At 30.8% G+C, this 15,112-nt stretch overlaps 1 protein-coding gene and 1 pseudogene across 1 annotated transcript; one reads left to right on the top strand and one right to left on the bottom strand.

Moving 5' to 3' along the window:
• Nucleotides 1-1,137: 1,137 nt before the first annotated feature.
• Nucleotides 1,138-5,483, bottom strand: LOC123916337 (NAC domain-containing protein 73-like). The gene is made up of 3 exons (XM_045967774.1): nucleotides 4,827-5,483; nucleotides 4,166-4,358; nucleotides 1,138-1,966 (listed from the first exon to the last, which is right to left on the bottom strand). The coding sequence occupies exons 1-3, from the start codon at nucleotides 4,974-4,976 to the stop codon at nucleotides 1,422-1,424; spliced, it is 888 nt and encodes a 295-aa protein (XP_045823730.1). The 5' UTR covers nucleotides 4,977-5,483; the 3' UTR covers nucleotides 1,138-1,421.
• Nucleotides 5,484-8,934: 3,451 nt separating this feature from the next.
• LOC123914888 lies at nucleotides 8,935-12,943 on the top strand (annotated as a pseudogene).
• Nucleotides 12,944-15,112: the final 2,169 nt, after the last annotated feature.

Here is a 15,112-nt window from a genome sequence, read left to right as displayed (position 1 = left end):
CAAAAACCATAAATACGACTGTAAACACTAAAATTAGCCAAAAACCATAAAAACAACCTTAAATTGGCCAAAAACCATAAAACGACTACAAACACTAAAATTGGCCAAAACCATAAAAACGACCCTAAAATTGGTCAATAACCATAAAAACGACTACAAACACTAAAATTGGCCAAAAACAATAATAACGACTACATACACTAAAATAGCTAAAAACCATAAAAACGACTGCAAACACCAAAATTGGCCAAAAACCCAAATATCGAGCCTAAAATATGCCAAAAACCATAAAAACGACTACAAACACTAAAATAGCCCAACAACCATAAAAACAAGGCTTAATTAATAAAATGGTCCCTTAAAGAGATTTTTGGTTTCATATTGGTCCCTTAAAGGAAAAAATGTCTAAATAGGTCCCTTAAAGAAAAAAAGGTCCGAATAGGTCCCTTAAAGACATATCCGTTAATCAGTTTGGTCCTATTTAGACCTCTTTTTAGGGACCATACTGATTAACGTAGATGTCTTTAAGGGACCTATTCGGACTTTTTTTTCTTTAAGGGACCTATTTGGACCTTTTTTTCTTTAAGGGACCAATCTAAAACCAAAAATGTCTTTAAGGGACCATTTTATTAATTAAGCCTAAAAACAACTATAAACACTAAAATTGGCCAAAAACCATAAAAACCACCCTAAAATAGGCCAAAAACCATAAAAACAACTACAAACTCTAAAATATGCCAAAAACCATAAAAACGACTACAAACACTAAAATTGGCCAAAAACCATAAAAACGACCCAAAAATTATGCTTATGCCCCTTATTTTTAGTTATACTAATAAGTTAGGTTTTATTATTTATGAGGTGAATCAAGCCAAATTTGTTCTAATTAATCAAGTCACACGTCCTTCTTTATCTTTTTAATTAAAAAATATTCAATACTCTTTTAAAATGAGGGGTTCAGTTTGATCATGTGCAATACTCATGTATTATGTTTTGACTATATTTTTCTACTAATAAATAAAAACAAATATTAACGTATAAGATATTATTAGAGGAGAATGTTAAAGCTTACGAGTTTGAAGTTTAGACGCAGTGTAGTATTCTTTTTACCACTATGTCGATAAAATGACTTATAATGTTACATGTAAAAGTGTCCCACTCCACTTCACCAAACTCTCTCTTACTTGAACCTAATAACAAATGTATATAGTTTTCAAAGGAAGCAATTGCTCTCCTTATTATTCTTGTCCACCATTTTCCCTCCTAACTAGAGTATACTATATATATATAGTTTATTAATTTATTTAAATTTTGATTATTTTATCAATATATATTTTGTTCATCTCCTTTTCAATTCATAGTATCTATAATACCCTTCAATGTAATCTTCTTCTATATATAGCTTGTGTCCACCAATTGAATCATGGAATGAAAGAACCACCTTCAAAATGTGAAATTATTACTTGAGAATTGCTAGATCTATGTTGATTCCCTTGATCAAATGATATCAAATTTGAATGATAGTACTCAACAAATGATCCATTAGTAGTACTACTTTTACCATTCATTACCTCATTTCCATTTTGACCCTTCATAGTTTTTGAGTCTTTCATCAATGAATTACCACCACCACATTGTCTTGGTTGAGTTTGATAGAAAACTTTGGACACAACTAAAACACCTTCTTTCTCTTCTTCATCATTTCCAAGATGATATTGATGCATCACCCAATTTGTTTTCTCTGGCTTTCTTTGTTTTCCATAGTTTGTGTAAAGTACAAGGATTTTTTTGTAACCTTTTAACTTGGAATTGTTGTAGACTGGTCTTGTTTTACCTGTTTTGTGCCAACGGGTTTCACTACCATCCTCGTGATCTGAATGTACTTTTCTTCTTTTTCTTGTTCCTGTTGTGTATGCTTTGGATGGTCGGTGAAAGAAATGGCGGATCAGGCCATCTTTGCTTACTCCTGAAGAAATATAATTTCGATGTTAATTATCAAATTTTAAATTGTGATTGTGGTTGTTATAGCTTTTAGATTACTAGAAAATACAATTAAAGCGGGACAAAATTGCAGTTGCAAAGATTTTAAAATCTACAATATTGTTGTGCAATATGCAAAGATTTTAAAATCTACAATATTGTTGTGCAATATGCAAAGATTTTGAAATCTACAATATTGTTGTGGCAATTGCGGTTATGGACCGTAATTTAAAATTATGGTGAAAAATAGCTGGCTATGTAGAAATTTTCTCATCTTATCCACTCACATTTTCGTCTATTCTCCTAGTGCGCAAAATAATTCGGAAAATATGTTTCGAACTGTTTTTCTAGTGTAAAATTTACACTATAAAAAATTCGAAAAACGTTTTCCGAATTGCTACAGGGGTAGGGGAGAAAGTGAGTGGGTGGGATGAGAAAATTTCGGCTATGTATTTAATGGGCTTGTATAGATAGATGTGGCTATGTTGGTCCACAAAGTCATGACATTCTTAGACACATTATTCATCCACCTTCTCATTACCTATTTATCTTGTTATTTTTCATTTCAAACACCCCCTTCAAATTGGTAATGTCGACAATGCATTTGAAGATAAGTGAATAATGTTAGAAAATGTATTTGTTAGCATATTCAAATGAATGGTTGAACATGATTAATTATTTTATAGACTAGATTGAGATGGTCAAAAAATTGCATGTTAGTGACTATTTTAGTACAATGTTAAAAGACTGATATGGTAAAAAAATTGCATGTTAGTTAGTGACCATCTTAAAGATAGTTACTACTTCATCCATCTGCGATGAATATAATTGAATTGGTTGTTTCATACATGTCAATACATAATTTTAACTATTAATATCTTTAATTAATTATATAATATTAAAAATTATAAAAAATAATAATAATTTAAAAATATTTGTTGAAATAAATCCAACAATGTCTTATACCTTAATATTTGTTTTTATTTATTAGTAGAAAAATATAGTCAAAAACATAATACAAGAATACTGCACATGATCAAACTGAATCACTCATTTTAGAATGGAAAGAGTATTGAATAGTTTTTAATTAAAAAGATAAAGAAGGACGTGTGACTTGATTAATCTATACTATATATAAAGAGAATACATGAGTTTTTGTGTGAACTTTTCATAATACCAACAATACCCTTGATATTTTGTTAATAGCAGCAAAAAACTTTGATTAACAAACTCACTATAACATAAGATACATATTTTTTTAGTAGAAAAAATCTTTTATTAAGAAACTCACCATAACATAAATCTTTTTTTTTTGGACATAAGTAAAACACAGACAATGCGTCTGCCTGGCCCGCTAGTCTATACTAATATATAATCTAATATATATATTTCTAATATATAAAAATGATAGATGAGTTTGGGTTGAACTTTTCTTATTGCCAATTTTACCCTTCAAAAACTTTCATTGATCAATAGTCCAAAAAAAAATTGCTCTCAAATATCAAAATTAAAACTAACTTCGGTGCACAAAATGTTTGGTGGTTTTATTTCCTTTCTTCTATACTATATATAAAGAGAATACATGAGTTTTGCAACAAAAATATTTTATTATCAAACTCACCGTAACTTTTTATTTTTAAAGGAAAACTCACCGTAACATAAGGCATATATATTTTTCTTTTGAACATAAGTTAGACACAGGCGCGCCTGACAGGCGCAGGCGCGCTAGTTATATATAAAGAGAATACATGATTTTGGTGTGGACTTTTCATAATACCAACAATACCCTTTATTGTTTTTTTAGTAGTAACAAAAATCTTTTATTAACGAACTCACCATAACATAAGACACGTCTTTTTTTTAGCAGCAAAATTTTTTTATTAACAAATTCACTATAACATAAGACATATATTTTTTCAGACATAAGTTAGACACAAGCAGACGCGGGAATGCGTCTACCTATCCCGCTAGTTAGGATAAATAATGTTGACATCTACGAAAATGTTGCTTCAACACAGCTAATTCTTCTTTTTCTTGTTGCTGAAGTTTAAAGGTAAGCCAATTCTAACCATGTTATTCAATAAAAATTAAATTTAAATTTATTGGAGTTATAAAACTCATCAAAATTAAGACACGTTATTATTAAAAAAAAATGTAGTAATTGAGAGGTTTCATTGTAATAAACCTGGCAATTTCTCTGGATGAGTATAACATATTCCATTCTCTCCTTCTAGAGTAGGGATGAACTCATCAATGAGAGGATGAAGCTTATGAATATCAGACCTCACCTTGGCTTCCAAATGTTCAAGAATCTCTTGATCTGTTGGATCAAACTTCACTCCAGCAGGCAATCCAGGTATATCATTAATTTCACCACCCTAATTATTATTCACACCACATTATCATTTATATTTCACTCATAAGAGAACACACACAATGCAACAATGAATTAATTTGACACCGATTTTTTTTATAAAAAAGTTGAATATATTTTTAGTCTTTACATAAATTTTATTTAATTTTTTTGGGTACAGTAACATAGTGCTTACTGCTTATCTTACACACTATAATGTGGAGAAGTGAAAAATTTGGAATTCGAATTTTAATCCCTTCAATAATTAATGTTCTTTAGTAGCTACAACTAAACTACTTTTAAAATGAATAATTTTAATCCTTTATTTATCCCTATAAAATTAAAATAAGAATTAAAATTGAACAAAATTTATTTATGTAAAGAAAACCGTAAATTTTATAGGTACTAAAAATATATTTTAACTCAAAACAAATAAAAAAAAGAAAGAAAAAGTGTAATGATAAATGTTCAGCGGCAAAAAAATTTAAAGAACCTGTTCTTGGCATTTGATATGATGACCACATGTGAGACAAGTTCTGATTAAGCTATCCTTTCTTCCATCCACTGTGATGCTATGATTGTTTTGAAGCTCATTGCATTGAGTCATTTTCTTCTTAATTATCCTATTTTCTTCCTCACTCATTCCATTATGAATATCTTTTTTCCTTGTTTCCTCTTCTTTTGTTATATTAAACAAATTAATGGAACAAGAACTATAAGAGAGGGGGACAGAAAGAATAATTGAGCTAGGACAAGTGATTTAAACTAAAGTAGTGATAATTAATAAAAAGGGATAGAGAAAAGGAAAACTTGTCTCTTCTGAAAAGATATGCTCCCCTCATGCAACTACTTGTTAAGGTGTGGGAAGGAATTAAATTCTCCCTCGCTTTTTGTTGCATGAGTTAATATTGCACCTCTCCTTTGCACTTAACAAGAAAAAGAAAAGAGAGGTACTACATAAAAATCTAAATAGAGAATGAGATTAACAATGAGAGATATTGGGTTGTTTGTACATGGAAATGTTAAGAATAGAAAATTGAGATTGCTTTGATCTCAAGTTATAGCTATGCTTTGTATTCTTCTAGTATATGAAAAACTTATAGAAGAAAAAATGCATGAGTTTTTGTTCTTTTTTGTTGAAAAATGTGATTTTGTCCCTTTTACTCTTACTCAAGGTAGCTCTATAGTGGATTTCTTAAATAAATCAAGTTTAAAATTGGAAATAAAGAAATTAAAATATTGATTTAGAAAGTTGAGTGGGATTGGAGCAATCTAATGTAAGAGTAAGAATTTAGGTCCAATGTCACCTTGGAGTTGGAGTGTAGATAAAGAAAAAAATATATAAATACTAGAAAACTATATATATATATATATATATATATATATATATATATATATATATATATATATATATATATATATATATATATATATATATAGGGGTTTTCTAACTTAGACCCTAGTTAGGTCTAAGTTAGCAAGGTGCACCTTTTCAATTGGACCAAAATACCCATTCTTTTAATTTTTGAAAGAATAGAGCAACATGGGCATTTCTGTAATTTTACATAAAAAAAAAAATAACAACACGCGCCCCACCTTCTTAAACAATTAATAGACGTGGATCCAGTGTCGCGCGCGTACGGAAGGACCATGGTTACAGACCGTTGATTTCCATCAGACAGCCAAGATGTGATCTCATTAAGACTGTCTGATCAATCAGACAGCCCAGATCATCCTGATCTATCAGATCATCCTGTCTGCACCACACTAGATTATAAGCTGGAGAGAGAAAATTTTGCTTTTGAAAAAGGCAGCCACGTGTCAGCATATGAATGGGTCTGCGTGATTTTTTTCATTTTATACTTTAAACTCGATTATTTCGTCGTAAATTAATTTTTTATTTTTTATTTTTTATACCAAAATTCATAATTTTTTTTTCTCTACAAATAGAGACTTGTTCGTTTGATTTGGACACCGAAAAAAAAACGCAATTTTTCACTACTTTAAACTCGATTATTTCGTCGTAAATTAATTTTTTATTTTTTATTTTTTATACCAAAATTCATAATTTTTTTTTCCCTACAAATAGAGACTTGGTTCGTTTGATTTGGACACCGAAATCCTTCTGAAACCATTTATATGGTAGAATGGTTTCAGAGAGTTGTAATCTGAAACCATTTTGCTGGTAGAATGGTTTCAGTAAGTTGATTATTAGTTATTTGCTTCTGAAACCATTTAGCTTGTAGAATGGTTGCACATAGTTGTATTCTGAAACCATTTTACTGGTAGAATGGTTTCAGTGAGTAATTTATTAATTGTGTTTGCTTCTGAAACCATTTATCTGGTAGAATGGTTTCAGAGAGTTGTAATCTGAAACCATTTTGCTGGTAGAATGGTTTCAGTAAGTTGATTATTAGTTATTTGCTTCTGAAACCATTTAGCTTGTAGAATGATTGCACATAGTTGTATTCTGAAACCATTTATCTGGTACAATGGTTTCAGAGAGTTGTAATCTGAAACCATTTTGCTGGTAGAATGGTTTCAGTAATTTGATTATTAGCTATTTGCTTCTGAAACCATTTAGCTTGTAGAATGGTTGCACATAGTTGTATTCTGAAACCATTTTACTGGTAGAATGGTTTCAGTGAGTAATTTATTAATTGTGTTTGCTTCTGAAACCATTTATCTGGTACAATGGTTTCAGAGAGTTGTAATCTGAAACCATTTTGCTGGTAGAATGGTTTCAGTAAGTTGATTATTAGTTATTTGCTTCTGAAACCATTTAGCTTGTAGAATGGTTTCAGAGATTTGTACTCTGAAACCATTTTTCTGGTAGAATGGTTTCAGTGAGTTGATGTAAGGTAGTGAAAAATGAGATTAAGGTAGTGAAAAATTAGGTTTTTTTTTCTGTGTCCAAATCAAACGAACCAAGTCTCTATTTGTAGAGAAAAAAAAATTATGAATTTTGGTATAAAAATTAAAAAATAAAAAATTAATTTACGACGAAATAATCGAGTTTAAAGTATAAAATGAAAAAAATCACGCAGACCCATTCATATGCTGACACGTGGCTGCCTTTTTCAAAAGGCTTTCTCTCTCCTCGTAATGCTTCCACCCACGCGCGCCTGTCGGCGCGTGTGATGCACGCGCGTGGATTTTGTCAAATGAGAAGCTGCCACGTGTCCTGGGGGGGAAAAGAAGTGGGGGGCGCGTGTATTTTTGAGTAAAATTACAGAAATGCCCCTGTTGCTCAATTCTTTCAAAAATTAAAAAAATGGGTATTTTTGTCCAACTCAAAAGGTGCACCTTGCTAACTTAGACCCAACTGGGTCTAAGTTAGCAGCCCCCATATATATATATATATATATATATATATATATATATATATAAGAAGAAATTAAAATTGAAGTGAACATTTTTCAGCCAACCATATATAATTCCATTTGCTTCATGTAGACTTTTTATGCATACCAAGAATTCCCTTTTCTCTAAATCTATCTCAAGTCATATGGTGACTTAGACAGTCTTAACCTTCAATGTTGTCAATGGTTGTAAGCATACTATCTAGCCATATGGCAAAAGCAAACGTGATCTTGTGTCAAAAGATTATAGTAAACTACTAGAAATATATTGTTTATAATAAGTTTCTCAACTTTAATTTTTCATGCACTTGGGATCTTTACTGATTTGGTTCATTAGATACGATTGATTTGTCTATATGGGCAAGACAAATTTTATAAATTAATTAATGAGTTTAGCTAAGATTGGAAGTACTGTCCCCAGTTGTGATCTCATAATGATTTGTAGTAAACTAGGTATGGTAATATAATCTTTTATATTATAAGCTTGTATATCCTAAACCCTAATTTGTTTTTCTTATTTTCCCTTCATTTTATCTTGCAATTTTTATTAAAAAACAATACAATTTTGTCTTGACTAAGATTCGAACCGGCAACCCTTCAGTGCAAGGCAATATTTCCAACCACTAAGGCAAGTATACCAATTATGATTAAAATTATGTGCAATAATTGATAAGCACCATTAATTTTAAAAGTATATCATATCAAAATTATTGTTGACTATATTATTCATCACGAAATATTTTTATGTCTTTCCTGATCAATGATTTTTTTTCTACCGGATCATAAATTTAGTGAATAATTATCATGTGAGATTTGGAAAGTTATTATCACGTGTGATTTAGAAAGTTATATATATATTCTCATACTATAACACCTTCAACAATATTGAAATCTATTAAAAAAAATATTCACATTTCAATATCTCATGTTAACAACTTCACCACAATTCGACTTAATTTACTCAGAGGTGTGTATAAACTTTCATTCTGTTTTGTGATTTATTATCTTTATTCATGAAATCGATATATATATATTTAAACATGTCATTTGAATCCTAATCCTTTATCTGGTCGGGAGAAGTTGGTTAATGAATTGCAAATTAGATATCGGACCTACTGCATTGAGTTTTGCGTAACCAAAGTTAGTATAGTTCCAAATTTTTTAATAGATTGTTTTTTACACCAAAATTCTCAATTATTTATATTTAATTTTATTTTATATGTTATTTCAATTTAAATTATGATACCGAGTATTGATATTAGGATTTTCACACACGACACAATTTTGCATTTAGTGACAAGTCACAATGATCGTGTTACAGCAAATTTCTATACATCTGGTAATGGAAGCGACAAGTCACAATGTTTTGATGAAATAAAGATGTATTATGACTGTAGATATTTGTCAGCATGTGAAGCTGCTTGGAGGATATTTTCTTTTGATATACACTATAAAGAGCCTACGGTTGAGCGGCTTAATTATCATCTTGAAGATGAGCACACTGTTTTATTTGAAGATAACGAGCGTATTGAAGACGTTCTAAACAAACCAAAGAGTCGCACATCAAAATTTTTGGCATGGATGGATGCAAACAAGAAATTTCCAGAGGCAAATTTTTTTAGCATATAGTCAATTCCAAACTAAGTTTGTGTGGAAAGAAACTTTGCATCAGTGGGCTCTAAGACAAAGAGGTTTTTCAATTGGAAGAGTTCACTTTGCACCACCTGGTGCAGGTGAAAGGTTTTATTTGAGGACGTTGTTAAACTACGTCAAAGGTCCTACTTCTTTTGATGAATTAAAAACAATGGATAATTTCAAATATGATAGTTTCAAGGAAGTCTGTTTTGCAAGGGGTTTGCTGGATGATGATAAGGAGTATATAGAGGCAATAAAAGAGACGAGCCACTGGGGTTCAGAGACTTTTTTAAGGATAATGTTTGCAACATTATTGGTGTCAGATCAGCTGACCAGGCCATAAATAGTTTGGACAAATACTTCATATTTTTTGATTGATGACATTTTGCACAAACAGAGACGCTTGCTTGATGCTTCAAGTATAAAATATTTTCACCTATTTCTATAAAACCATACTTATTAGTTGTTTATTTTTTTACTCATGTAACCTTGCTTATATCACTTTTTAAATTATTTATTATGCAGTTTATTAAATTGTAGTTTTTTAAAATTGGAAAAAGAATTTTGTCAAAAAAAAAATGGAAAAAGAATCGATATTTTTTTATACGGTAAATAGGGTTTTACCCCCCTGCAAAATGGGTGAATTTTGCATTACCCCCCTGCAAAATTTTTTTTTGTGATTACCCCCTGTAATATAAAGATTCATTCAATTACCCCCCTAATTCACCAACTAGACATGAAATCTTTTTTTTTTTATGATGTGGCATGCATATGTGGATTTTCTTTGAATTTTTATTTTTTTTATTATTATAATTATTCCAAATCATTGTTATTTAAAATAAAAAAAATAAAAAAATCTTCATCTCAAATCCCACAATTTTTTTTTCCAAAAAACAACCTTCATATCAAATCTCAGGAAGCAACTTTCATCTCAAATCCCTAAATCGAAAAAAAAAAATCATCATCTCCACAATTCCTCCAATTCAAACTCTTCCTCCTCCTCCTCCTCCTCCTCCATAACCACCACCACCACCAACAACCCTAACATAATCAACCCCTTCATCCCTCTCCTTCCTGGTCTCTACCTCTCACGTGTTCATTCCTTTGATCTTGGTGAAAGATATGGGTTGGGTTAGCAATTACAAGTTCAAGAAAAATAACAACAACACATGTTCTCCAAACATCATTAATCCTGATTTAATTTTAATATTTTGGAAAATCAACAAACAACAAAATTGAGAGTGATGCTGCAAGGAAGAGAGATGCAATTGGTGGGAAAGAGAAATGGACGACGACGGTGGTGGTGGCTGGTGGTGGAGAATGAACCGTGAGATTTTATGTTTTGAGAAACTTATGAGTTTTTTATGGTTTTGGATTTATGGGTTTGAGATTGAATTGATGAGATGAAATTTAAGATTGAAGATGAAGTTTGTTGTTGTTTGTTCTTCCCATGAGAGTGGTGGAGATTGTTGATGTTTCTTGCTATTTGTTTTTCCCCTTTTTTGTTTTTTATTTTTTATTTTTTTTAAATGACATAGCTCAATATGTGGCAAAATAAAAATTAAATAAATAAAAACAGTAAAAAAAAACCATGTGTAAAAAAAAAAGCCACGTATGGTTGCCATGTCAGCAAAATTAAGATTCCAAATCCATGTTGTCAATTCAGGGGGGTAAAACAAAGAATCTTAATATTACGAGGGGGGAATCACAACTTTTTATTTTACAGGGGGGTAATGCAAAATTCTCCTATTTTGCAGGGGGGTAAAACCCTATTTACCCTTTTTTATAAATACCCTTTATTTTTACGTTAATGTATCCAAACATAAATCAATTCTGTTTAAGTCACTTTTAACCAAAATTAAATCTATCAAACTCAATTCCGTTAAATCAATTTTTTTGCAATACAACCAAACACAATCATAGTCATGTCACTAATCACATTCATTATTTGGATTTTAACATTGCAGATTTAATATTAACCGATGATCAAATGATACAATATGCACTAGCAGATATTGAGATAATGTTACGTAGTTGTGGGAAGAGTTTAAAAGATTATCCTCCAATGCCTAGAGCAGACACATCATTAGTTCCTGATATACAAAATAGTTTAATACACTACGAATTGAATTATAACTGACAATCATTAGCTGAGGAACATGTTAGATTGATGTCAACTATGACATCAGAGCAACGTAAAGTATATGACACAATCATGAAAAGAGTTAACGAAAACAAACCTGGTGTGTTTTTTCTTTATGTTTATGGCGGTACATGGAAGACATTTATCTGGAGGGTCATGTCAGCCGCATTACGCTCAAAAGGTGAGATAGTTTTAACAGTTGCCTCAAGTGGAATCGCTGCATTGCTTATACCTGGCGGTAGAACAACACATTCAAGGTTTTGTATTCCTCTAAATGTTGACGGGTTTTCAACATGTACCATAGTTCCTAAAAGCCATTTGGCGCTATTAATACAAAAAGCAAAGCTCATTATATGGGATGAAGCACCAATGATGCACAAACATTGTTTCGAATTGATCGAACTTTAAAAGATATTCTCAAGTTTGTTGATGAAAAAAATAAACACATTCCCTTCGGTGGAAAAGTTGTTGTTTTTGTCAGAGATTTTAGACAAATTCTACCAGTAATACCCAAAGGTACAAGGTCAGAAGTTGTTCATGCTACTATTAATTCTTCAGTTCTTTGGATTTTTTGTGAAGTTTTAACATTGAGTAAAAACATGAGGCTTCTCGGTGGTGCTTCGAGTGCAGACGTTGAATAAAGAAGATTGTTTTATGAATGGGTTTTGGGTGTTGGCGATGGAGAAATTGGAGATGACAACGACGATGATTGAAAACTTAACATTCCATCAGATTTATTGATTCCAAATTCAGGTGATCCTCTTGCTTCTATTGTTGAAAGCACATATCCCAAACTTTTACAAAACATGAACGATATAACGTATTTCCAAAATAGAGCTATACTAGCTCCTAAAAATTCAATAGTCGACACAATAAATGATTATATGTTGGATTTAATTCCCGGTGAAGAAAAAACATATTTGAGTTATGATACTCCACTCACAAAATGTAGACGGTCAAACAGTGGATGATGTTCATACTCCCGAATTTTTTAACACGATTTTTACGTCGGGACTTCCAAATCACAAGTTAAGACTTAAAGTTGGAGTTCCAATTATGCTATTAAGGAATTTGAATAAAAAATTAGGATTATACAATGGAACAAGACTTATTATTACGAGATTGGGAAAACGTGCTCTTGAAGGAAAAATTATTTCAAGAAGTAATATTGGTGATCAGGTTTTCATACCTAGATTATCTCTGACACCATCTGACGTGAGAATTCCTTTTAAATTTCAACGGAGACAATTTCCTGTAATGATTTCTTTTGCGATGAATATTAATAAGAGTCGGGGACAATCTTTAAAGTATGTTGGGATATATCTTCTGTCGCCAGTATTTTCACATAGTCAGTTGTATGTTGCAATTTCAATAGTTACTTCTAGAAAAGGATTAAAAATATCGATCATCAATGACGATAGTGAATGTACTACTAAGACTTCGAATGTGGTCTATAAGGAAGTCTTCTCTAATATAACATAATTTTCTTTGTATAAATATTTTTCCAAAATTATTGTTGAACTATCGTTTTATGTTACTCAACTTTTTTCATATACCTTACATTATTGGAATTATCATATCTTATTTAATCATTAGATATCTTACAGCTAATCAGACTTGTGTACCGCATGGGTCGATGTTCTAGTTCTTATTGGCGTGTATCTGATTTTCACGAGGAAAATTTTGAATTGGCTAGTTTTGTGGGTTTTTCCAAAACAAGAATGAGCGGATAATTGGAACATTGTTACCCACCTTGAATCCTACGGTTGATGGAGTTACCCAAACCCCGTTAGGTATACTTTTTATTCTTGTTGAAAATTGGGATAATATGAGGATATCTGAACTTTATGAATTTGAATTTGGGGACGATAAAATCCGTTTGCACCCTGCCTCGTTGCCATTCATATAGTAAATAAAAGTTGCATTAATTTATGCATTAAGCACATTCTCGGTTGTTTGATCAAGAATGACTTGTCTACATTTTAAATTTGGATATTTTTTTATTTAAAATTAAAATATAAACTGTTTGATTTGATCAAACGATAAAAAATGTGATGAAATCATGAATGCGTATTCCCAGTCCCGAATAAACTCTGCACAACACAAAAACTTTTTTTTTTTGCCAAAAACTATTGTACATAGATTTTTTTTTTCTCAATATAATAATCTATACCTATATATGAAGAGAATTCAAAAAAATTTGCTGTAGACTTTTCATAATACCAACAATACCGTTGATTTTTTTTAGCAGCAAAAATCTTTTATTAACAAACGCACCATAACATAAGACATACCTTTTTCATCGTTTTTGACATAAATTTACATAATAGACACAGACCGGCGCGGAACTCGCCTTGTCTGGCCGCTAGTATAAAATAAAATAAAAATAGGTTTAATTACAATTTTGATCTCCCTATTTTCACTCACTAATGAAGTTGGTCCCCCATTTTAAAATCACTCAATTTTGGCTCCATCAAATTTTTATACCTAAAAATTTAAATGACATAGAGTGATTAATTATATTTTTAATTTTTTTTTGTCAAGTAGCCTAGTGGCTAGACTCTCACACATTTAAATGTGGAGAAATGTGAAATCCGGGGTTCGAACCCGGTCACTCCAATAATGTCCCTGGTAGAGTGATTTATTATATTTTTTAATTTTTTTTGTCAAGTAGCTTAATGGCTAGACTCTCACACATTTAAATGTGGAGAAATGTGGAATCCGAGGTTCGAACCCCGGCTACTCCAATAATGTCCCTGGTAGCTATCTTTTGAGTTACACTAGGACATATTTTTAAAATCTTTAACATCTCCCATTTTAATTATTTATCATCTTTGTTAGCCCTATTATTATATATTAAATAATATTGAAAAAAATACGTCTTCCATATTCTTGCCTCACATTATAATAAAAATAAAGTTAAATTGTATTTTGGGTCCCTAACTTTCACAAACTTATGATTTTAGCCTCTTAATTTTCATAATGGTCCCTAACTTTAGCCCAATTTGCAAAATGCCGGTCTCATCGATTTTTACAAAGTCAACACACACGTGGACAGTTACTCACATGTCATGTCAACATGTCATTTGAGTCACTGTCCACGTGTGAGTTGACTTGGTCAAATCAGTAGTGACCGACATTTTATAAAAGGGCTCAAAAGTGTAATTATGAAAGTTAAGAGACCAAAATTGCAAATATGTAAAAATTAGAAGGTTAAAAGTTCAATTAGTTCAATTTAACCTAAAAACAAATAACTGAATAACAAAAAAAATATACAAATAACATTCTAATAAAAATATGTAACCATCTTTCCCCCTTTTTATTCATTATTATTATTATTATTAGGGTCTTGTTAACATGTGCATATATGGCACACGATAAGGTATCTTAATATAGAAATTTAGCATTTAATGATACAAGACATTTAATGCTTGAAAAGTTAAAATGCACAAATTATAAAGCATAATTTCTATTTTTATTACCTTAACATGTGCCATATATGCACATGTTAACATTCTCCTTATTATTATATGCCCGTAACCTATTTATTGCCATAAATAATAGCAATTAGTTTCCCAACAGTAACATTTGTTTTAAATTACTAAATTGGTTGAAGTAATAAACGTAAAATGACAATGA

The sequence above is a fragment of the Trifolium pratense genome, linkage group LG3, assembly GCF_020283565.1.
Source record: "Trifolium pratense cultivar HEN17-A07 linkage group LG3, ARS_RC_1.1, whole genome shotgun sequence".
Classification (NCBI taxonomy): domain Eukaryota; kingdom Viridiplantae; phylum Streptophyta; class Magnoliopsida; order Fabales; family Fabaceae; genus Trifolium; species Trifolium pratense.
Note: the sequence above shows the minus strand (reverse complement) of the source record. Positions and strands in the feature narration are given on the sequence as shown.

What these genes read in the sequence shown, in the direction of transcription:
- LOC123916337 (XM_045967774.1), bottom strand. Translation starts at nt 4,976, where the DNA reads ATGAGTGAGGAAGAAAATAGGATAATTAAGAAGAAAATGACTCAATGC. An exon ending in ATATCAAATGCCAAGAACAG is followed by an intron (nt 4,359 to 4,826) that starts GTTCTTTAAATT and finishes AATAATAATTAG; the next exon opens with GGTGGTGAAATTAATGATAT. An exon ending in TCATCCAGAGAAATTGCCAG is followed by an intron (nt 1,967 to 4,165) that starts GTTTATTACAAT and finishes ATATTTCTTCAG; the next exon opens with GAGTAAGCAAAGATGGCCTG.